This window comes from Centropristis striata, chromosome 13 (assembly GCF_030273125.1).
Source record: "Centropristis striata isolate RG_2023a ecotype Rhode Island chromosome 13, C.striata_1.0, whole genome shotgun sequence".
NCBI classification, from domain to species: Eukaryota; Metazoa; Chordata; class Actinopteri; order Perciformes; family Serranidae; genus Centropristis; species Centropristis striata.
In genome coordinates, this window is record NC_081529.1 from 25,305,471 (window position 1) to 25,329,666 (window position 24,196).

Below are 24,196 nucleotides of genomic sequence, written 5' to 3' on the forward strand. Positions count from 1 at the left end.
AACTATAATTTACGATAAATGCACACACTTTACTGAAGCGCAAGTAGCACTAAAAATTCAAACAATCAATGACTTATATTCATTGCGACCAGTAGATTATATATCGTGGCACTTCGGTTAAATTAAGGGATAATAGAATTTACTTTGAATAGAAACAGGAAGTTAAAATTCTAGCTGAACACCGATGTGATCGCCCAGCGGCCGACGCCTACTGATAGGAAGATCGGTAAGTGAAAAATGTACTGTACATTTATCGTTTAGTTAAATAGTGTAACCAGTTTTATTATCTCAGGCTTCTATGTTGTCTTTTGAGCCAAATATTTCTTATGTAAAACGTTTGGATTGCTCAACGATTGGCAAAAACATTCCGGTTAGGTTTAATGTGAAATGGCGGTGAATGGCTGACGTTAGAAGGAAGTTAAGTTATTGTTTTAGCATACCGAGATGACGCAAACCCTCAAATATCAATGCAGCTAATGCGAGATATATGGCATGTTTCTACGATTATATTTTGTTTGTAACAATCACCAAACACAACAGAAGTCGGATCGGTAAAAGATATGCTGCTGTTACTGTAAACTTGGCAGTACATGTCACCAAACTTTTTCAAAACCGCCTCATACGCCTGTTGAAGCCAGATGTCTATGATTAAAACAACTGTTGTACTCCAGCTTGTACTTTTTCCAACGCTCCTGACTGATGTTGGATGCTTGTGTTTGTAATGCAAATCTTAAACCTAAAAGTATAAGTAAGTAATCTGAAAAAAAAAACAGAGATACACATCTTAAGAAAAACTCAACTCATTTTTCCAAGTGTTGCAGGAAACACAAAAACTTCACCAAAAGTGTAACATATGACATTTATTGATCATTTCACTCAAAAAGGATGTAACAAAGGATGGCTATTGGCATAGTCATAACACTGTGCGTAAATTATGTAATTTAAGAGAAATAAATGACTTAGGCAATTTTTTGAACATGCCTTTGTGACTTAAGCAAGACATGGTAACACTTTATTTTGAAGGTGTCTACATAAGAGTCACACAAGCCTGTCAGAAACATGACATGACAAGTATCATGAGCATTAATGTTACTTCAAAGTGTCATTAATGTTCATGACACATCCCATGTCATGTTTATGACATCCTCATGTCACTCTTATGTAGACACCTTCAAAATAAAGTGTTACCATATCTTGCTTAAGTCACAAAGGCATGTTCAAAAATTGCCTAAGTCACATTTTATTTTGACTTAGGCATAATAAATCCGCTTAAGTCACACACTTGACATAGGCCATGATCTTAAAGGGGTAAAATCACATGATCTGATCAACTGAGGATGTAGGTGATTTTACCATAGGTGGCCGGCATCATGAGGAGATGATTTAGGCAAAAAAAACAATTTTGACAAAAAATGACTTAGGCGATCATTTTAACAGTGTGACGATATATTTCATGCTATTGTCAGCTTATATCCGCCTTGTTGATATATTAAACATTAATAACCTATTATTGGCCCATATCTACCAGATTTAACTGTTTTGCATTAGTCACCCTTGACAGGTACTTTATGTTGAATCCAAGTCCTGCTGCTTCTCCACAGTGCACAAATACACGCCAGATCATTCTTGGACCACAGTCAGATTCCTGGCCTGCATTTATAGCTAAGCATCCCGGGGCTTGGTCCATCCTTTAATGAAAAAGTGGTGTCCTGTCAGTGCAAATGTTGTTTTTATTATCCCCTGCAAAATAGAATGAAAGTGTGAAAAAGACTGTTCACTACCTACAAAGTATGGTGCCACTCCTGGATACTTCTACACTATAGAGTTAACTTTATAGCTATTGTTAAACCACAGTGTAGTCTAACATAGCATGCAATTTATGAAATTAATGCCAGATTTCAAGTCATCCTTGCTCGATGTAATTTATACCAGAGTGTTCTGCTTCATGAAAATGTGTGTTATATGTGAATTTTCAGTCCACTTTTTTATTTAATGTGTGTTTCTGATATTTCCTCATTATACTTGGCATAATATCCTGGAATTTAAAATAGTTATTCATGCTACACATTTTCAAACAAATATTTACAATCTAGGGCTATCATTATTGATTAATGTGCTGATTTTTTCATTGTAAAATTTCAACATTGCTGGAGAAAATGTTTAGTGTTTTGTGTGCAGGGAATGTGCATTATATTTTCCCCAAATCCCTGTTGACATCTTCATTTCTGTATTGTCTGACTAACAGTTTAAAACCCAACACATTCAGCTCACATTGATGTGAAACAGACAAAAAAAGAAGAACAAAACTGTGATAATGTCGCAGCAGGCTCAGTGTGGCTCAGTTGGTAGAGCTTTTGTCTGGTACCCGGAAGGTTGGTGGTTCGATCCCGACCATGGCAGCTACATGTCGAAGTGTCCTTGAGCAAGATACTGCACCCCGAATTGCCCCCTATTGGTTCATCGGTGTGTGAATGAATTCCCAATGGTGGCAGGTGGCACCAGTGTGCCCTGGTAGCCTAGGCCAGCCATTAGGGGTCATTAGGCCAATTTGGGTCGCGAGATGATTTCTGGGGGTTGTCAAATCATTTTGGAAGTCTCTTTCTCCACTGTGTTAAAGTGTTCATGTGTTTTTGTCTTTTTGGTCATTTAATGTTTTTTTTGCCCATTTTGTGTTGTTTTTTTCTCAGTAATGTGTTGTTTTTTTCTCAGTAATGTGTCTTTTTTTTGTCTTTTGCTGGTCATTTTGTGTCTTTTTTTGCCCATTTTGCGTGTTTTTTTTAGTAATTTTGTCTTTTATGGTCATTTTGTGGTCAACGTGTGTCTTTTTGGTTATTTTGTGTCTTTTTCTGGTCATTTTTTGTCATTTTGTGGTCAATTTGAGTCATGTATTGCTTAATTTTATGTAATTTTTTAGTCAATTTGATTCTTTTTGTGTCTTTTCTGACAAATCCCAAATTAGCAAGTTATTACTTTACAAGGAGTCTCTGGCTTGAAGCTGACTGTTACAAAAATATATATAAATGCACAGACAGAGAGATGTTTTAGTTGTTGTCTGCTTCATTATTTGTCCAAAATTTGTCGTATCAACTGAGTTTGTCTGATCTGAACTGTGAGATTGTGTTCAGTGAGGGGGGGTCGCCGACAACATGCATGTTAAATTGGGGGTCGCGACTCAAAAAGGTTGAGAACTCCTGGCCTAGGCCAACAGTGTGAATGGGTGCATGAGCGTAGTGTGTAGTGTAAAGCGCTATATAAGTGCATCCCATTTACCTATTGCTTTTTATCTAAGCCATGATTGTCAAGAGGAGCAATCATTTTCAGATACCCATAATTAATGTACAGAACATGGGAAGGGAAAAAGGGAAGTTGTTAAAGGAGACAGAGAGACACAGAACTTGTAGAAGTTGGAGCATGCAGATGGTTTCTTAGAAGCTCTGGACATATGTAGTCCAGGACTGGGACATTCTTCCTGAGAATCAGCCGTTTCCCTTAAGGAATGCTTGGCTGTGTGTTTTCTGTGGCCGACTTCAGGTTGAGTCCCTTTTCCCTGTCCTTACTAAAGGCTTTGGAATTTTACTAATCTGTGTGGGTGTACAGCAGAAGTCTGCTCAATATAGCCTCGGACTGTATGTGAAGTTAAGCTCAGGATTTCTCTGCAAAACTAGATTACATTGGATTGAACTAACCTTCATATTTATTCATATTTGGATTGTTCATTGGTCAGCCTCAAGTAAGAATGCTGGCACCAGCAAAAATATCCATCACAGTCCTCCACAGTCCAGGGTCTGGACTGAGGACTCAGAAAATCACATGAATGATTAGTCAATGATTATTAAAATAGTTTCAGATAAACATTTTGTCTTTCAACAAATGGTTTCAGTTCTGGGCTCCTTAGCTGCATTACCTCAGTCTTATATGCAGTATCTTATGATGAAGTTGGATATATGAGACCCTTTTCTCTCGCGTGTTTAGCCATGTTTAGTCTTGTTGCTAATTGACACTATCCAGGTCTTGTTCTTTCAATTCAAATTGAGTCACTGCTGTTAGACATTTGCTACATAGTGTTTTATTTTTGAATCTGTTGGTGGTTAATAAGGGAGGCCAAACTAAACCCTAACGACTAATTCTGTCAGTGTTTCGAACATATTGTTGCCATAACAGCAAACAGTTTCCGCTCAGCAACTTGCATTCAGCTCTGTGTTCTTGCTTCGTGGCGGCTCCTCTGAAGTTGTATTCTGAATTTCCTGTGTGCTGTGGCTGTTTTCATATGAGTAAGTTGTGTTGCTGCTCAAAAGAAAAGCAAGTGAGATTATTTCAGATAGATGATACAGAAGCCGCCTCAGACTGTAGATGTGTCGGCTCACACGCTCGCTCTGAATTCTTTTGGTGGCAAATGTTTTCCACAAGATCCTCATAATATCAGATATCAGACGTTTGCTGTCTAATAACAACTCTGTCGTTTGATGTTAGATGAATGACATGTCATGTAGTGGAGAGTCTGTGGGAGTATCACATGACCTTTGACGGCCTTATATATGCTTATATGTGCTCATATATACTGGTTTTAGGCCACATGCTCATTGGGATACAATGAAAGGTCACAGAACTCTTTACATTTTATTTTCTACTGTGTCAGAAACTATTTTACAACAGAGGGAGAGAGAACTGTGACAGTTCAGTAATGTTTTCAGTGAATTGGCATCTTACACCTATTAAACATGCAGTATGCTCAGGGCCTTTCAGTCAAACAATAACAAAAGACGAAGTTTGAAGCGAAGTAGCGTGGGATCATGGGAGTTGTCACCACCACCATTGCAGTCAGCATCTCCTGGTTAGGTTTCATCCAGTGTTTATTCTTCAGGAGGTTTTACTGGGAGCCAAATTATCCGCAGAGGTCTCCCCCTCTCCAAAACAAACTGACCCAGTGATTAAAACCAGGAAAAAGAAGGAATAAAGCACTTTAAAATCTGTGACCAACACTGTTCGGCTAACAAAGGCCTTCTCGGAGGGGCTGCGAACTGATAAACTGATTCTCTGATAACTGAAGATCCAGATAATCAGGTGACTTTTACTTGGGACCAAATTATCACCAGATATCTCCTCCTCTCTAAAACAAATAGATCCATTGATTAGAACCAGTGAAAACATTGACTAAAGCAGTTTCACATCAGTGTTTCTCCAATGCTGTTCAGTAGACAGCTGCCACTTATGTTTGCTCATTGTTTCTCTAATATCTTAAAATCCATATGTCTGATCACTAAAATCCTTCATCCACTTCAAATTTTGCTATTTTAGCTAGTTTAAAAACAACCAAGATCTAAAAAGTGTGTCATAAAATCTTGCCTAAACTGGGTAAAGATTTTATGACCGTTTTTGGCAGACAACCACAACCCTGACGCACCAGAATAATGGTAACAGGCTGTTATCTTGATTAAAATGATGGATTTCACTAGGTTTAAAAATTGTAGGAAACATTTGGGATGAAGTAATTAAACAACTAAACAAATATATAACATACGTCTAGGTGTTTTTAGAGATTTTAATGAGGAAAACTTACATATTATACCTTCAATTCAACTTTGATGCCATGCTGTAATCATCACATCTTTCATTAATTCTCCTTTGAGTAAAACCTGAGTATAACTTGATAGGCGTGGGCCACATGGAGCCGATGTTCTGCTTTTTAACTCTCCATAGGTCACAGTTGATCTTAAAAAAATATAACAAAACATGTTATCCTTTAATCTAGTTACAGGGAAGAGTAAGTAAGCCAGCCCTGTTGGAGTGAGCGAGGGAGGGAATATGGGGAAGTGGAGATGCATTTCCCATAAGTCATTGTCAGCCAGCTCCTCCCCCCAGGCTGGCTGAGAGCCAGCATCAAGCAGAGCAGCAGAGCGGCGACCGAGCCGAGACATTACTGAGAATCCGAACATGAAGGACGAGGCAGACAAACACTAGTTGTACTAATGTAGATGACAGGTTACACAGAGCGGATACACAGCAGAGAGATTGCAGATCACACTGGCATCTGTCGGTACGTCTACACGCCCCTCGGCCTCACACATACACAGAGTTGTTTTTGTGGTCGTGTTTATTGCAGTGGGTTTTTTCTCTATTTCCTTTCCGTGTAAATTCATCGGGGCGTGGTGTTGATGAGGCTCTCAGAGCACCGGCAGTGTCTTAAGAAGGAAGTGACACTTGAATTGCTTTGTTCTTGATAATCTTGCAGTGCATGAAGTCGGCACACAAGGTAACGACACTACTAAACAGCTTTTATCGAAATTTGACTCTAGTTTGATGTCAGGTTTTTCTTTCCTAGTACTTGTATTCGAGCAAGAATGTGCAAAACTTAGCTGGGAAGTGTTTTGAGATTGTTTTAGTCCAGATTAATCCTGGTATAAACTCTATCAAGAATATTTGTATGTGTGTGTGCAGGAAGAGTCCAAAGCTGAGGTTGAGTGTAATGGACACACTGATGCAACATGCTGCAACTATCATCCCAGTTTGTGCCTTTCAAACTGTATTTAATGCATGTAATATAACGAGTGCTGAGACAAAAGAATGTGTCTGCTGATTTTACAGTCATATGTGTTTTGACGATTATAAGCCATCTGTAGCCAGCCCTGCAAATCTTTATTGGAAATTCAGCCTGGCTGGGCCTAATGTGGTGCTGTAGTTTATTTCCTCTGAGTGAAACAGAGTGCTTGCATGTAACGACACAGTTGCAACTGTCAAAACAAGGCCTGGGTTGAGTTTCCTGTCTCATCTGCCCACCACAAACTTTCAAAGTTTCAGTTCAAGTGATTATCATGATGAACGCTGAACGCGCTTGACACAGTTGAATATGTTAAACTTTAAACGGGCCATAAGGAAGCAGATTAATATGTGCTTAACCTCAGTACAAAGCCTGTCATTGTTTTATTGCAGTGTGTGCATATTTCTGTTGGCAAGAGTAAACATCTTATCTTTCGTCATATGTGAGCCTTTCTGCTTTACTTCATCCTGGAACTAAAAAAATGAACTTTTAGGCCCTTAAACATAAACAGAAAAGACATTATGTGCTAAATTGACTATCAAATGAAAAACAAAAAATCGAATAAATAAGAAATAAGGAGAAATAAGTAGAAATTTTAACTTGAAAATAAGTTTTTCCTCTTTTTAGGCACCATCACTCTCACATCAGCAAATAGTAGAAAAGTCCATTGTTACGTTATAGGGAAGTACAGACTTCACAACATTTTTTAAAGGTCAGTCAGTCACTAGCCATGATAAGCAGCAACCATGTGATTTACTGAACAGACACGATGCACTAACATTGGGTTACAGAGCTAACATGTTCAACTAAATCACTTTTAATGTAATAATCAATTGAAAGTGCAATTTGCAAAGGAGACACATTGCATTTCCACTTCAAAATACAAAACAGTATGAACTAGAGCTGCGGTGATTAGTCGATTAATTTATTAGTTGATTGACAGAATTTTAATCATGAAGGAAAGACGGCAAAAGTTTGCAGGTTCCAGCTTCTGAAATGTAACGATTTGACTGTTTGTTGTGTCATATAAGATATTCAACTGAATGTCTTTGGGTTTTGGACTATAAGCCAGACAAAATATGGCATTCCCACATGCAAAAATACAAATTATGAATTAATACAAAAATACAATTCGACGTTCTGCCATAAATGATCAGTTATAACTACAATTAAAGTTTCATGAGTTTTGGGGTATATTCAGGCAGTGAAAAATGCGATCATTTGGGAAGAAGAAAAATAAAATAAAAAATAATAAAAATAAATAATCATTCGAAATACAATAGGGACCTCGCAGGTCGTTGCCTGCTCGGGCCCTAAATATTACTTTTTTTGACATTCATGCTGTACAATTTTAGATAAAGCACTTGACTCATCCGTTGCTTTATGATTGTTCTCTCTCTCCAGATCCAGCAGATGAGATGGCGGTGAGGCAAAGGATTTTTAACTCAACAGCGCCCTTCTCCGGGTCATCCCAAGCTGAGCTGAAGGGGTCGTACCCATCCTGCCATGCTGCAGACCAGGAGGCTGAGGAGGAGGAAGAGGAGGGGAAGGACAGCAAAATGGACTGCATAGCCTTTAGCCCTGTGATAAATAGACTCCTGACACATGGGACCGCAGAACAAGTGGGAGAAATGCCACTGAAGACCTCAACCTTCATTGCCCAGGCTGAATGTAATTATGTCTTTTTGATTTGCGTTTCATAATAAATCAAATAAGTGTGCCTGAACGAAGAGTTTAACATTAAAGCTCTCTGCAGGTGAAACCCAGGACTCCCAAGAGTTTAGTCCATCCTGCTTTGAGCGCTCCTTTCTTCCCACCCCAAACTGTTTCACCAGCAGGTATGGCATTAACACGACTCCTTTGCTTCTGTATTTCGCACTTCGTTCAGGTTATAGTGAATTGTTTAAAGCCATGCCTGGAAATGACATCGCTTCCATTCTTCTGCTTCAAGTATTCCCTCAGAGCACAACAATGTGGCATGCCCAACCACGGCCTCCGTCCAGGAGCCGGGCAGCTCGTCGGCACAGCTCACCCCAAGAAAGAGGGCCAGGAAGAGACAGAAGCGCAAAGGGAAGAAAAAATTGGAGAAGAAGAAGGAGAAGCAGCGACAGAGACATCGAATGCCCTCAGGAGTCCCTGAACAGGAGAGTGGAAGTTCTCGGGTCTGGATCCTGGTAAGAACTCTGTTTATTCTTCACATTTCATTGGGTCTTATGCATAAAAAAACTGTTGAAATTTCTATTAAACAGGAACATTGTATACTACAAGTACTGAGACTGCTTGCAGTGTTTTTCTAGTGAATCATCTTCAAGGATAAATTGCCACATTCTTTGGCAGTCAGACGCTCGTCCTCTCGACATTCCCATGCAAATATTAGCTTTCCTGTGTTGTGGAAGTGAATCACCAAATTGAGACAAAGCTGCCTCTCACGGCCTTGAGCGTTCGGCCACTGAGCACCTCAGATATAAACATCATGGAGTCTGATCGACCTTGCTTTTTTTTTCTCATGTCCTGTAGGAGGAGTCGTCTCTTGGAGGGAGAAGCGACCTCAGCTCTTCCTGCTGCAGCAGCATTGAAAGCTCAGAAGAGCAGGACAGAGGGCCTTCTCGCTACAGCCAACAGATCTACAACACAGGCTCCAGCTGCTCCCCGCTCAACTGGGCAGACCCGGTCTGGGACCCCCGCTCCAATCTCCGTTCCTATGGGCAGGACAGCGTCTCCGACTCCCTCAGCAGTCTGGGAGACTGTTCGCTGGCTCTCGATGCCCTCCGGGGCTGCGTCAGTCAGGGGGACCCGTGCTACGCGGGGCCCTTTTTCAAAGCAGTGGGGAGAGATGTGTGTGAAGAGGAAGATGAACTCTCAGCAGACGACTCTGTCTGCACAGAGGGAATCATCTTTTACAATGAAGTACGTTCTACACACGCTTTCTGTACATGTCCAATATTAATATCCTTTTAGGAAGAGGTTGAGAAAACTTAAAGTAACCTAGAAACTACAAAATATTTATTTAAATTAGTTCAATTCATTTACTTCCCTGGAAAATTAACCTTTGCAATCAGAGATCATAAGGAAATGGAATAAGACTTACCCCAAAGAGAGACATAAAGATCGAAAGTACAGCCTTAGATTTGCAATAACCAGGAATATATTCCGAACGATATTCCGTACCTCCCTCTTTTTTTTGGGTTTGGTTGAGTTTATTGTCTCTTAGTTATTTTTCTGTTATTTATTAACAGTGGATCCTAAAGTAAACAACTGTCTGTTAGATGACAAAAGAAATATTGCCATAAAATCTTAAAAGATGAAGAAGTTTCTGCTTCGTGTCTACTTTCTGGATCAACTGAACAAACGTATTCTCTCTTATTCTATCAGAAAATCCAGCCTGTGGACTCTGAATACAAGGAAGGGAGGGAGTATGTCCTCACACATTTCATCAAGGAGGGCTCCTATGGTGAAGTACACAGTGCTCAAGATGTCAACACAGGCTACAAATTTGCTGTGAAGAAGGTAACACACCGCCTTCTTTGTTTGTTTTTTTCCACTTACAAATTTTTAAAATGGGCTCACACTTTTGTTCCATGCTTTCCTCACAGATCGCCCTGAAGCGGTTCGTCAGTGAGGAGGTGGGTGCGTGGAGTGCCCTCAGATCTCCTCATGTGGTTGAACTCTTTGGAGTGGTCAGAGAGGGGCCTTACGTTGTCCTCTTCATGGACCACAAATCTGGTAAACAAGCCTCATTTCTGCCTTTTACACACACGATGTTCTACTAACGTTCAAATTGTTGGTTAAGATGTGATGAAATAGGTGCAAAAAAACACATGAGAATAGTGAAGATAACAGAAAAACGGATGTGATTAGTGTCGAGATATGGTAGTGGGTGGTTCTGGGATGTCAGAAATGACTATTGAGCTTCCTTGCACCAAACATCTGTGATGAGAGATGCCTGCTCGATAAACACAATGACATACCTCGCACTTTTTCGCTGTCATCAAATTCCAGACCATGATAGAAGGAAGAGTTGAATCAGACACAGTGTATAGGGCAGGGGTCTCAAACTCGTGGCCCGCGGGCCAATTGAGGCCCTTGTGATGATATTTTGTGGCCCCCACCTTGATATAAAAGTTAAATGTGAGTTTTATATGAATGGCACTTTACCGTGTTGTGTGTGGAAGGTCCCTTTAATTACTTTTTTGGTAATTTTGTGTCTTTTTAAAAAAAATAATTGTCTTTTTTTAATAATTTTGTCTTTTTGTCCTTTTGTCATATTGTGTCTTTTGGTAAATCTGTGTATTTTTTGGTCATCTTGTTTCTTTTTTTAAGAATTTTTGTCATTTTGTCATTTTGTTTTGTTTTTGGGTCATTTTGTCTTTTTTTTTTTTTAAAGAATTTTGTGTCTGTTTTGATCATTTTGTGTCCTTTGATTTTGTGTCTTTTTAAAGTAATTTAGGGTTTTTTTCTGTCATTTTGTGTAATTTTTTTAGTAATTTTGTGTCTTTTTTTGGTCATTTTGATACTTCCTCCAGCGGCCCCCAGGTAATTTGAGTTTGAGACCCCTGGTATAGGGCAATATTAACAAGATATGTGCCAGTCTTTATCCTGGTCTGACCTTATGTGTTATTCCAGGCTCCCTGGGCGAGCTGATAGCGGAGCGCGGCCGCCTGCCAGAAGACCTGAGTCTCCACTACCACTTTCAGATCCTAACAGCACTGGAGTACTTACGGAAGAAAAAAGTGGTTCATCTGGACATCAAAGGTACATTATACAACGGAATATTCCTTTTACACATTTTCACAGCAGTTACACTTATGTTCAAGTGTCATCTTAGCCCTTGAGCAAGGCACCTAACCCCCCTCCACAGCTCCCCGGGCGCAGTAATGTGCTGCCCACTGCTTGCATGGTGTGTTCACTTGTGTGTAAAAAAGGATGGGTTAAATGCAGAGGTTGAATATCCCCATTGTGGGATTAATAAAGTAATCTTCTTCTTCTACTAATAAGTCAAAACACAAATAATGATACCATAAAAACAACGGATTGGAACTACTTTTATCTGACCTCAGACTGGTATCTTAAGAGCCATCAAATTATTTATGAATGATTTCTTTTTTGTCTGGAGCAAGTGGAAAAGATTTTCTAAAATACATCAGTAGAAATACTAATATCACACACAATTCTATATGAAATCCATCATTGGCACCTGCATACACTACATTAAAAAATGCAACTAAATGGTTGTTTCCTGCCTTTAAATTGAGGTGGAAGAAGAGCTGTTAGTCGAATCAAAAGTACAATATTTCCCCCTTAGATATAGTGGAGTAGAGTAAAGCTGCATTAAATGAAAATACTCAAGTAAAGTGCCTCAAATGTGCACTTATGGACAGTACTTAACCCTAACTGATTTTTTTATTGTGTAAACTTGATAAAAGTACAGAGGACATCCCTGTGTCCTTCTGGATGTTGCCACTCGATGTTTTGTTTACGATACAGTCCACTGCCTTTAGAGCGATGAATATGATCTGAAATATGAATTTAAATATTTGGACTAAAAATAAATAAAGATATTGGCAATGAACGGTAAACACTCTCAAGATGAGTTTCAACAGCAGATCAAAGCAGCACAACAGTAAGAAGAGTAAAACTAAATGTCTCAGCTTGACTTTTACTTGTTGTGGTACAAAGTGGAAAACAAAAATATACAAAGAGAATAAGTCAAGTTTCTAATTAGTTCTCATCAGAGGGCTCCGTGTCTCTGTGTGCAGCTGTTGTGTGGAACACAAGTGTCACAGATACAGAGGATTTGATCCACGGCACCTGTGTTGTGAAACCAGACAGAGAAGACGTGGGGCTGGGAATTTCCCACAGTGTGACTCACCGCTGCTCTTTAGAGGTGCGCATGTGCAGAGAATCAGGAGAGCGAGAAAGAAAGGGAGAACGAAACACAGAGGGGGGAAGGGACGAGGAGCAGGAAGTTGTTAGAGAGAGAAGAGAGAGAGAACAAAACCAGAAAGAAGGCAGAAGATGAAATTAAACTAAAGAAGTATAAAAAAAAAAAGATGAAAAAGAGAACTAAGTTGGAGGAAGGGCCAAACAACAGACTTGAACAGGAAGACAAACATGTTTTGTACGGTTGCAGCTCAGGCGCCACCTGGTGTCTGTAATGCCTCAGAAAAAAACAAAGCAGTGACGCCAAATCTTTTTATCTGCTGCCGGTTTGTTACCAGACTCCACATTCATTCCTCATTAAAGTGTTTTCGACAGCAGCTGTCCCTCAGTGACCTCATATCTCCCTCTTATTTTTGCTCCTTTGTCCGTAGACAGATTCGTGTCTGTGCAGCTGCCCTGTTTCTAATTATGTCATCCATAAACTACACTGCAAAAGTCATGGAAATCAGTGCTAATGCCCTGGATTACTGACTCCGCTTGTTTCCCACAGCTGACAATGTGTTGCTGTCGGAGGACGGTAGAGACACCTTCCTGTGTGACTTTGGACACGCAGAGAGACTCGATAATCAGGGACAGAGCCTCAGCGGATCCAAAGGTGAGATGTTTATTGTCACTATGATTAAAAAACAATTGTATGAGGCTCGATTGAAGGAAATAATTAAATAGTGAATAGAAAAACAAATGTATTTAATTTATTTGATATAGAAATATAATAAAATTAAATCTAATAACAAAATAAACAATGGGAAGCAATAAAAAAAATCCATGAAGAAAAACTGTAAATATGAAATATATATATATTTAATAAATTTAAATATAATTACAAAATATACATGCAGTAAAAAATCCATTGAAAACAGTGGATAGTAAATATAATAATACAGGTAAAACACAATAAAAATAAAATAATTAAATATATGAAGCAATGTAAAAAAAGTGTAAATCTAAAGCAGACATAAAATATAATATAAAAACAAGATAGAAGGAGAAATAAAATAAATAATATATATGAATTTTTGAAAAATGTATACATTCAAGGTGACTTCGTACTGTGTAACGTCAGTAATTCAGTTGAGAATATGGGTAATTTATCCACTTCTGTGTCTTATTTAATTGTTTTCCCAATGTAATTCAATGCAGATCTGAAGGGCACAGAGACCCACATGGCCCCTGAGATTGTAAAAGGGGATCCCCGCGGAGCCAAAGCAGATGTGTGGAGCAGCTGCTGTATGTTACTGCACATGCTCAATGCGTGTCAACCTTGGACAAGATACTACAAATGCAGACTTTACCTGAAGGTATACGCAGATGCTGCTTTACGGCCAACGTCCAGTCCGCTCTTCACAGTATTCATTTCAGACTTTGACCCAGTGCGTTGTTGTTATGGTTACAGATTGCTACTGAGCCTCCGCCTCTGAGGGAGATCCCACCGGACTGTAGCTCCCTCACAGCTGAAGTCATCAAGGCGGGACTTCAGAAGGATCCAGTCAAGAGAGCATCAGCATCTGACCTCAAAGTGAAAACTGCCAGAGCTCTGAAAGAAGGTACGCACAGTATTAATGTCAATACAACACACCCCTATTACACTGTGGAACTGATTTGTAATAATAATAATAATAATAATAATAATACATTTTATTTCAAATCAAATCAAATCAAACTTTATTTATATAGCGCTTTTCATACATAAAAATGCAACACAAAGTGCTTTACAAAAAAAAATAAAAATAAGAAAAAACAAACAATAAAAATGACAAAACCCACCCCTCCCTCCCCCACATACACATCTGTAAGTATACATACACAAACATGCACACACGCATTTAGTCATGCACGCACACAAACACACTCAGACTCACACACAGCACATATTGATTGACAGTGGAGGCACCTTTCTTGGCACTCAAGGACACCGTACAAAAAAGATAGAAAAGATACAACAATAAAATACACAGAATTAATAACAATACAATACAAAAGATAGATTGGACAGTGTAATTGTCAGCATAGGGAATAGGCAGTTTTAAACAGATGTGTTTTGAAATGAGGGAGTGAGTCAATGTTCCTGAGTTGGGGTGGTAATGAATTCCAGAGGCGGGGAGCATCATCTTCCACATGTTTTGAAGACCTAATGTGTTGGTGTGATTGCAGTGGGAGGACTCACCAGTCCAGTGAAAGGACCCTACACAGAGCCCCTGTACATCGCCAACAAACCTCCCGACTCCCTGCAACTCCTCAGCAGCAGCTTTAACTATGAGGAGGAGGAGGATCAAGAGTCTGCTGAAGAAGTGATGACAACAGGGAGGAGGACGGAGGAACTGGATGATGATGGTGAAGGGAAGGAGGCGAACTGTTACGAGTCGAAGCAAGACTCACTTTTCTGCCCACAAACGCTGATCTCTGAGCCGAACCAGAAGAGGAGCAAAAAGGCCACCACTGTGCCTGAACTGGAGCTGCGTAAACTGGAGCATGGTGAGAGTTTCCCCCAGTGTTCTGCTTTACTTTCTGGTGTTAAATGTTTGAACGTTACTCATTGCTCGTCTACTTGTTTTCAGATTTCTACCTGAGCAGTCTGTCACAGCTCCACCCAGCTGAGATGCAGGAGCAGCTCTTGTCTTGTCTCAGCAGTGACCCTTATTCCACCTGGGAACCGTGGGACAAAAAGGTAACACAAAATTCTCAATAAGGTTCATTTAAATTTATACAGAAGCCCATTTCTACCGATTTGATGAAAAAAATTATGATGAGAAATATTCTCAAAAATACTCACTCACTACACTCCGATAACTGTCAGAATTGAGCATATTCAATTAACAAGGCGAAAAACAATTAAACAAAATATTGCATATGTTGTAATAGGCGTTTGAAACCGTTTTTTTAAAGTACATTTTTTAATAACCAAATAGTATTTTAAAATACAGAATATGACAACAACTGACTAAAGAAATGTATACCTATAACATTTATTGAAAAAAAAAATTATTTAGGAAAATGGTTATTTAGAAAATGTACCTGATTATAAACTGAAGTAGTTTGCGGGAGACAAGGCAGGACAGTGAACATTTTAATGGGTATATTAATAAAACAATGTTAATTTTGATGTTACGTTGAACTGACAAGTAATTTCGGTGCAGACGAACTGCGCACATCCTCGTTTAAAACAAGGTCTGGGAAGTGTTTTTTGTTGTAAACTTATAGAAGTCATTGCAGAATACATTTTTTCCATTTCAAATGTATCCATTTCAGCTGTCCAAATGCTGCCAAATGCCAAATATTGCAAAATTGTCCGTTAAAACAAAAAGCTTTATTGGTGTTCATCCATTTTGGCTGAAGTATTAACAGACCCACTGTTTGGCTTGTGTTCCTGTTTTTTTCACTCGTTATTTTAGGACTCTGGCCGCTGGTCTCTGAGCCCGGGAGATGACTTAAGTTCCGGCGTCTTCTCCTACAACAGTCAGCCAGATGTGCAGGTTTCCAGTTTGGATTTGCTGAATCATACACAGCTACCACCCCCCTGCTGTTTTGAAGGTGAGATAAAAACTCTCGAACCTCTCTTTTCTTTTAAACTTCTTGTCGTGCCAAACTGTAACACATGCATCTCAATGCTCTGTGATTTGCTCAGGGGTGGATGTCTGCATCAGAGACTTCAACAGGAGAAGCATCCGCATTAGAGAGACGCGCCGGGTGAAGGTGGGACACATCGCCACTGGGATCAGTGATCAGGTAAGCAGACTCACACGCTCATGTGTCAAGACAGTTAGTCACATTTTAGTGTTTGATCACACCTGTATAGGCAAGGCAAGGCAAGTTTATTTATATAGCACAATTCGGACACAGGGACATTCAAAGTGCTTTACAGGGGCAAGATTAAAATACATAAAACACATTAGAAGACATTTAAAAGCGAATTTAAAAAAAAAAAAAAGTGAATGAATAAAACATTTAAGAGCAAATGAATAAAAATTACAGGTTAAAATGGAAACAGAAAAGTCTTCAGACTTGATTTAAAAGAGCTGAGAGTTGCAGCAGACCTCAAGTTCTCTGGGAGTTTGTTCCAGAGATTTGGTGCATAAAAACTAAACGCTGCTTCTCCTTGTTTAGTCCTAACTCTGGGGACCATAAGTAGACCTGTCCCAGACGTATAACTTATCTGTCTCTCCTTTTTAGATCTCTGAGAGGGTTTTCACCCTTGAAACCCAGCAGGGCCAGCAGGTTACTCACGATGAGGAGGTGCAGGACTCCGGTCTGGAGCTCTGCTGTGTTCCTGCTCCAGACTTCAGCTCTGCCTGGAGGTGGAGGATCAGAGACGGAGTGCTGGAGACAAGATAGAGCCGGAAACTCTCTCCTTTCACTAGCCGCAGTGTCATCCTATCCGTCCTACATATGGCCTTCTGTTGCGTTGTTTCAAATATTTGCCTTTAATTGGTCTCAATGTTCTCAAAACATTCCATAAACAAAACATTAAATCTACCAGAAATGCCTTTTTTGGTTTTTGTTTAAAGGTCTATGTTACACAATGCACACTTCTGTATTGCGTGTTTACATTTGTCATTAAAAGAGCATATGAAAATAAGCAGTGTATGATACATTATTGATCTCACTTATTCACAACATTAATAATCCAGTCTGTAGTACCATTTTGATACATTTTTTCACAATTTCACACAATTTAGCTGACATATCTCTAATACTTAGCTTACTTTGCTCACATTTTAGACAGAAATGAATGTAAAAGCTGTAGTTTGTTAAAGGTGGGGCTGATTGAGAATTACCTAATTATTTTTATTCTGGATTATTCTGCTGATGATTTTCTCCATTTATCAATTGTTAACTTTGTAAAAGTAGTGAAAAATTCTGCTGCATTTACTGAACCTAAAGTGACACCTTCATAATGTTTTTGTCAAACATACAGTATAAACATCAATTATTACTTATGCATTACAATTGTTCATCAAAGGGAGAAGCAGCAAATCTTCACATTTGTAAAGCTGGAACCAAGATGTTTTTTAATGAAAACGATCAAAATAGTTACATTTCTGCTAATGAGCTTATGGCAATAGTTACATCTTAGGCATATGTTCTGTGTTTAAAAAAAACCTTAATTTGAGAAGTAACTAAAGCTGTCAGACGATAGTAGTGGAGTATTTGAATGTGGAAGTGGCATGAAAAGCCTCAAGTACATAACATTCATACTGAAGGACTTGAGTAAATGTATTTAGTTACATTTCACCACTGAACACTGTTAATGCAGGAAGACTACGAATCTTCAGCCATCCCTTAACTAATAATCATACATATTCATAGCCACAGTTGGAATAAAAAATATTTATTTTTCATATTACAACATTAGGACTGTAATATAATTGCAGTGTTACAATTGTGTTGGAAAAAGGTGAAATATTGCAATAAAGTGATTTCATAGTAAAAAACAAAACAAGGCACTGACAAACAAGAACGTATAAAAATCCATCTGCTGTGTCAATAATATAACGGTTTGAAGTTTAACTTCTCTGCCTTTAACATCTTGGTAAATATAAAAATATCTTTTTTTTTTTAACTCCATGGGATCATATCCCTCCAACCAAGGTTATAATAGTTTTGGATTTTTCATTAGTTTTAGTTTTAATTTCGTTGTGAATTTTTGTTTTCAAATTCAGTTAGTTTATAGAGTGAGTTTTCTAGTTTTAGTTTAGTTTTAATTTTTTGAAAATGCTTAGTTTTAGTTTAGTTTTTATTTGTTTTAGTTTTTTGTAATGGGCTATATGTTGGGTGCCAGATTCAAAGAGGTCATAATAAATTTTGCTTTTATTTCCTTTGGTTTATCCATCTCAGCCCCAATAAGGTTATTAACTCTTACAGTTCTGGGTGTTTTGAATTTTGGTTGGAGTGTAAACATCCCAGTCTCAGTAAACATATTTACCATGTGTTGCATGTTCAAATAGAAACACTGAATTATGAATGAAAAAAGTTGACAAAAACAAAAACTAAGGACATTTTCACTATGATTTTAGTTAGTTTTAGTTAGTTTTGTAACCACAAAATGCAGTTTCAGTTAGTTATCGTTTTTGTAAAAACTATTTTTATTTCAGTTAACGAAAATGTTTTTCAATTCTAGTTTTCGTTATTTCGTTAGTTTTCGTTAATTATAATAACCTTGCCTCCAACATGCTAATTTACAGCAGATCATACCAGTTAACACTCACAAATACATCTAAAGATGGATTCTCTAGTATACAGACACAATGATGAGGTGGATGGAGAGTTGGACGTTCAGAAGCATCAAAGCAATGAGTGGAACAAAAATAAAGTAAAAAATAAATTACTTAAATGCATTTCCTGTTCAAGTCTGACAAAATCTCCACCCCCTCACTTTGAGCATGTAATCGTGCACCGCTCATTTCCTCTGTGGCCTAGGGATCATGGGTGCGACAGCACGTTCAGTCCAAATCCCAATCCTTGGAACGGAAAGGAGGCAGAAACGAAGAGTGGCTCTTCAGGTCCAAATACAAGCTCCTTCTGTTCAACTCATTTCATTTGCCACACCTTCTTTCTGTTCTTTCCCATGTTCTTATTCCTGTCCCAATTTCCCACAGGCGTACTTCCACGTCTGCTCTTGACCTTACGTTTTATTTGCTCTGACAGATTGGTCTGGTCACCGTCACCATACAACAGATTTCCAGCTGACCAGGCTCTGGTCAGGCTAATCACAACTATTTATCTATGATGGGGTGCGTTTGGGACGGTGACATGAAATACATGATGACATGATTTTTGGCTTGTGTATCCTCGAGTCACGGACACTACGGCAAGCATAAACCACACTCTGTATAAAAGAAGTGGGTGTAGCCACTGTGATGCCACCCATTGGTTTGTGGGCTACCGTTCTGAAGACTCAAGTCAATAGCATTTTGGCTGTTGCCGTCGTGGATTTTCCTTTTAGCCTGAAGTGACATTATTTGGACGAGAGGGTGGAGCTGGGGAGATCGCCAATTGCCAGAAATTTCTTGCATTCTGTTGTAAACATTATGTACATAATATATAACTATATGTTTAAGAAAACACACATTCCAGCACCAGGTGACAATTAAAAATATGTAATAAAAGGCAGTAAGCCTCTCGTACATTCTGTATTGCTTTAAATTATTTATTCTCCTGACAATCAACTTTTATCATTTAAAGTTATAACGACTGAGATGACACACATGGAGGCATGATTTACTCTTTCCTCCTCTTTTGTTTGAGGAAGTAACCTCTTGAAATGTGCATTTGGCACCTACATCAATAATAAATTATTAATTGAAATTAATCAATTAATATTATATTTATAGTTCTAAATATTATAACTCCTGGACTTCAATAGCTCATACGTGTCAGCAGGATTTCTGCTCATGTTAAAAACTTTCTGCACATTCAAAAGATAGCCCACATTTCTGTCCTCTTAGAAGTCAAGATTATAGTTGTAATATTTTGAGAAAAAATTATATATTACAAGAATAAGTCATAATTTTTAAAAAATACACCCACTCCCATATCACACCTCAACACTCTCCTTTTAAAAACATTATGTTTGTTATGGGCAGTCTATGTAATTGTACCCAGAAGTTTTTTGGTAGACTAGCATTGATAAGTGAGATGTTCCAGACTAATTCATTGGGCTTTGCTCTGGCGAACGACTAGAAAACCAGTAAGAATACCAGCCAAGAGAACTCCCACCACTTGCCATGTGGGTGTTCCAAAGTAGGACCAGACAGCTTCCTAAAATAATAAACAAAAAAAACATTAGCATTCATAATAATAAATGTTAAGTCTGAAAGGTTTTTGTTAGCTAGCTTCTTACCCAGCCACCTTGTGCTCTGATCCATTGGATCACATGTTCCTGGAAGTAGTCCATGGTCCACCTGATTATTGTTTTGATGATATCAGGAACTCTGTTCTCAAGAGCCTGAGAAGGTGTGAATGCTTAAAGGTTATTGTTATTCAATCATAATTCCATAAAACAGATATGTCTCTCTTTGTTTGTTTTTATAATGAGGTGAGGTACAACAGAAATGCTAAAACTCACTTTGATGACGAGATGATAGGCAAAGCAGAACAGTGTTACCACCCTGCCCCAGTTGAATTTTCCATCTGAAAAGACCGCAGTGGCAACCCGAATAAACGTTTCCTTTGTGGGTTTCAGTGAAGGGTCGTTTATCAAGCTGGGGAAAAAATCATGTAGCTATTAGGGATAGGCTAATTATACAGATATTTCTGGTAGAAAAACTTGCATTTCATAATTCCTAAGGCCTGAGAGGACTGACACAAAGACAGGTAGTTCACCTTTTGTATTTTACATTTCCATCCAGCTCATCTCCAACCTTCTGCAGGCACTTGCCAAGCTTCTTGTGGATTGGGTCACACGGCGCTCCTCCACCCAGCTGTTCTCTGGTCACTGTTGTATTGCCATCTCCATTGCGCTGACTCCGTTGGTAGATGAAACTACAGAGACATATAATGACAAGTGTGAACTTGCAATTCAATTTCAAACAGGAGATGCTTTCTGAGACCAATGATTTCAGGTGCCACCCTGAAATGGTTCATGAGTTATGAAATAACTAATACGTATGATCTGACTTTTGCCCAGTTCAATAAGAAGCCCAGCTGTGTAGTGTATACTCACTCTTTTAGCAAATTCTCTGTTTCTTCCAGATCTTTGGCAGTGCCTGAAAGACAACAGACAGTTGTTTTACAACCAGTTCTCTCAAATTAGAAATAGTGAATAATTAATTAATGTGTGCTAGTATAACTGCATGTTTACTGTCACTTAAATGTCATCTAAGTGAGTTTTTTTAGGGAAGCTACTCTTAAAATAACAGATAAAAACATTATTTTGTTGATCATTTGTCCATTAACGTATGGTTATTTACTTACGTGCTTTACTTTTTATATTTAATTCAACTGGCTTTATAGTCATGAAAGTAAGATAACAATATTGCCAAGGCATCGCAATACAACAGTATTAACCTACAGTGCACATTATATACAAATCATCACACTTTTAAAATAATCGCCTAAGCCATTTTTGTTAAAATTGTTTTTTTTTGCCTAAATCATCTCCTCGTGACGCCGGCCACCTATGGTGAAATCAGATTAGATCATATTATGTGATTTTACTGCTTTGAGATCATGGCCTATGTCAAGTGTGTGACTTAAGCGGATTTATTATGCCTAAGTCAAAATAAAATGTGACTTAGGCAGTTTTTGAACATGCCTTTGTGACTTAAGCAAGATATGGTAACACTTTATTTTGAAGGTGTCTACATAAGAGTGACATGAGCGTGTCATAAACATGACATGGGATGTGTCATGAACATTAATGACACTTTGAAGTAACATTAATGCTCATGATACTTGTCATGTCATGTTTCTGACAGGCTTGTGTGACTCTTATGTAGACACCTTCAAAATAAAGTGTTACCATATCTTGCTTAAGTCACAATGGCATGTTCAAAAAATTGTCATTTATTTCTTACATAAGTTACATAATTTACACACAGTGTTATTACTATGCCAATAGCCATCCTTTGTTACATCCTTTTTGAGTGAAATGATTAATAAATGTCATATGTTACACTTTTGGTGAAGTTTTTTGTGTTTCCTGTAAAACTTGAAAAAATGACTTAGGCGATTATTTTAACAGGGTGACAATATATTTTATTATAGCCGTGGTTTTTCTTTGTAAAATAACTATTTTGAGAGACATTTAAAGAATACAAATTCACCTCAAAATGCCCACAGTCAGTTGTAAGCTAAGGCTATTAGGCTAATGTTACGTTAGCTAAGTTAGCTATAATTTCCTGAAGTTAGTCAATGTTGTGGCTACATGATATTAGAAGCCTCCTGAGCCCGAGACACATAGAGACTTTGACATTGTCGGGGTGAAAAGTCGTACTTTCCTGATGTTTCGGTGTTGTTCAACCAACTTCAAACTGACTTTTGCACAGCTGCCGGCTAAGAGCTAACCACTGCTAGCGTTAAGGTTGGGGTTAGCTGTCTTGTTAACCTCAGTTCCACTCATTTTGTTGCACGCAAACACACAAGCTGCTACAGCCACAACCACGGTCACAATCATTTTAACTTCATTAAGCTGACGCTGCACATTACCTTTATTCCCTCCACCCGCCTGTGATGCCATCTTGTAGTCTCTTTAGTTCGCTTCTGCTTCCGTACAATAATGTAAAGCTGAGAAACGAAAGCGATAGTACACCCATAGACATATACCATCAGACACTTTCGATCTCGGCGCCGATTTTGATCTCATTTACAGCCCATTGGTCGAGAACAGTCGCAAGCGACACACATGCCCATTTTGCGATAAGACACACCCACATCAAAATAGACAATTCCTCCTATTTTTGTCCCTAAACCTAACCAAGTACTTTCGTAGTTTTGATTTTTTTTAGGACCAAAATTGCAGAATCAATCAAATCAAATCAAATCAAAATCACTTGAGCCTGTGTGAAATCTATGATAATTTCCTTAGTCTTTGAGGTGTTCAGTAGGAGATAGTTCTTGAATATATATATATATATATATATATATATATATATATATATATATATATATAATTATTATAATACATTTTTTTTATAAAATTACACGGTGGTGTAGTTCTTATGGTGTAGCACTCTTGCCTCACAGCAGGGTCGCTGGTTCGACTCAAGCCTGCGGCTCTTCTCTGTGAAGTATGCATGTTCCGTGTCAACTTCATCCATCAAAAGTCAGGGGGTGGATCCTGCTTTGCGATAGGTGATCTTGAATCTAACGCTTGGCATTTCTTACTCTGATGCTTCAAGATTTTTATGCCTGATGGAACGAACATCATGACGTTAAATAGGTAGAGGTGAGATTTATCATGTCATGCCCAGGCAAAGAGGGGGGGGGGGTAAGGAGAAGCTCTTCATTCAGAAGTCTAAAGCATAATCCCAGCCTCAGTCAAAGATGCTCCAAAATCAATCCAAACAAACATTTTCATCAGAATTTCTACAAAATGTGCAGTCCCAATGTCCTGTATTATTTATACATATTTTGCCAGATAGAACCTTAAAAAAAGAAATTAGAAACAGGCTACTTGAGAGGCACCACACTTTTCTCCAACACACATTCTTTATTATACCATTCCCAAATGGGATTGTACTATCTAATATAAGCATATAAGGTGAACTGAACTATCAAAAAAAAAATTGGTTACCCAATAAGAAACGTCTAAACGGTTCTTATTGGGTAACTTTGGAGCTTTGAACAGTAAGAACTGTCTAAACTTTGATAAGAAAGCATAAGGATAGCAAATGCACCATAAATAGATTTGCCTGACACTGTGTATTCCTGGAATTAATTCAAAATGGAAATGTTTACAAAAGATTAAAAAAAAGATAATTGAGACTCCAGAGACAGCAAAAAATAATTTAAACTAGGCTTAATTGAACACAAGGCAGCACTGTGTAAAAAAATACCTTAATAAAACCTTTCAGCTAACATGTTTTTGCATGTGCAAATAGCCCTCTAAAGCCTGCTTTTCACCCTCCTCCTTGCCTGTTCAACTCATGGCCAGTTTTTTCATCAAAGATTTGTCTCTCTTTCCTTCAGCATAGCTGATGTTCTGCCATCTCTGTAGATTCTGTTCCTGTGGGATCGTGACAGGTAAAGCATAATGATGTGGCTGGAGCTTGCATCCATAGAGCG

General features: G+C 38.4%; 2 protein-coding genes across 4 annotated transcripts; one reads left to right on the forward strand and one right to left on the reverse strand.

Annotated features, from left to right (window-relative positions):
* The first annotated feature begins 112 nt into the window (after window positions 1-112).
* On the forward strand, window positions 113-17,100 carry map3k14a (mitogen-activated protein kinase kinase kinase 14a). Of its 3 annotated transcripts, none has more exons than XM_059348262.1 (16): window positions 113-226; window positions 7,940-8,206; window positions 8,292-8,373; window positions 8,487-8,709; window positions 9,053-9,442; window positions 9,908-10,042; window positions 10,129-10,258; window positions 11,159-11,287; window positions 12,966-13,070; window positions 13,616-13,773; window positions 13,869-14,019; window positions 14,627-14,947; window positions 15,031-15,140; window positions 15,865-16,003; window positions 16,098-16,198; window positions 16,643-17,100. In XM_059348262.1, exons 2-16 carry the CDS (start codon window positions 7,954-7,956, stop codon window positions 16,802-16,804), a joined length of 2,589 nt encoding a protein of 862 aa, XP_059204245.1. In that variant the 5' UTR covers window positions 113-226; window positions 7,940-7,953; the 3' UTR covers window positions 16,805-17,100. The 3 variants fall into 3 exon arrangements, with proteins under 3 accessions (XP_059204245.1, XP_059204244.1, XP_059204243.1); XM_059348261.1 differs by lacking the exon at window positions 113-226 and adding an exon at window positions 5,097-6,250; XM_059348260.1 differs by lacking the exon at window positions 113-226 and adding an exon at window positions 5,097-6,034.
* A 671-nt stretch (window positions 17,101-17,771) lies between these two features.
* LOC131983535 (apoptosis regulator BAX-like) lies at window positions 17,772-22,809 on the reverse strand. Its single transcript, XM_059348263.1, has 6 exons — window positions 22,619-22,809; window positions 21,135-21,177; window positions 20,795-20,953; window positions 20,538-20,673; window positions 20,313-20,417; window positions 17,772-20,230 (listed from the first exon to the last, which is right to left on the reverse strand). Exons 1-6 carry the CDS (start codon window positions 22,647-22,649, stop codon window positions 20,123-20,125), a joined length of 582 nt encoding a protein of 193 aa, XP_059204246.1. The 5' UTR covers window positions 22,650-22,809; the 3' UTR covers window positions 17,772-20,122.
* Window positions 22,810-24,196: the final 1,387 nt, after the last annotated feature.

Bases quoted from the DNA above. Each gene is read 5' to 3' on its own strand.
- map3k14a (XM_059348262.1), top strand. From the start codon at position 7,954: ATGGCGGTGAGGCAAAGGATTTTTAACTCAACAGCGCCCTTCTCCGGG. The intron at 9,443-9,907 runs GTACGTTCTACA...TTATTCTATCAG, and splicing joins GAATCATCTTTTACAATGAA to AAAATCCAGCCTGTGGACTC. The intron at 13,071-13,615 runs GTGAGATGTTTA...AATTCAATGCAG, and splicing joins GAGCCTCAGCGGATCCAAAG to ATCTGAAGGGCACAGAGACC.
- LOC131983535 (XM_059348263.1), bottom strand. From the start codon at position 22,649: ATGGCATCACAGGCGGGTGGAGGGAATAAAG. The intron at 20,954-21,134 runs GTGAGTATACAC...ATGTCTCTGTAG, and splicing joins ACAGAGAATTTGCTAAAAGA to TTTCATCTACCAACGGAGTC. The intron at 20,231-20,312 runs GTAAGAAGCTAG...TTATTATTTTAG, and splicing joins TCAGAGCACAAGGTGGCTGG to GAAGCTGTCTGGTCCTACTT.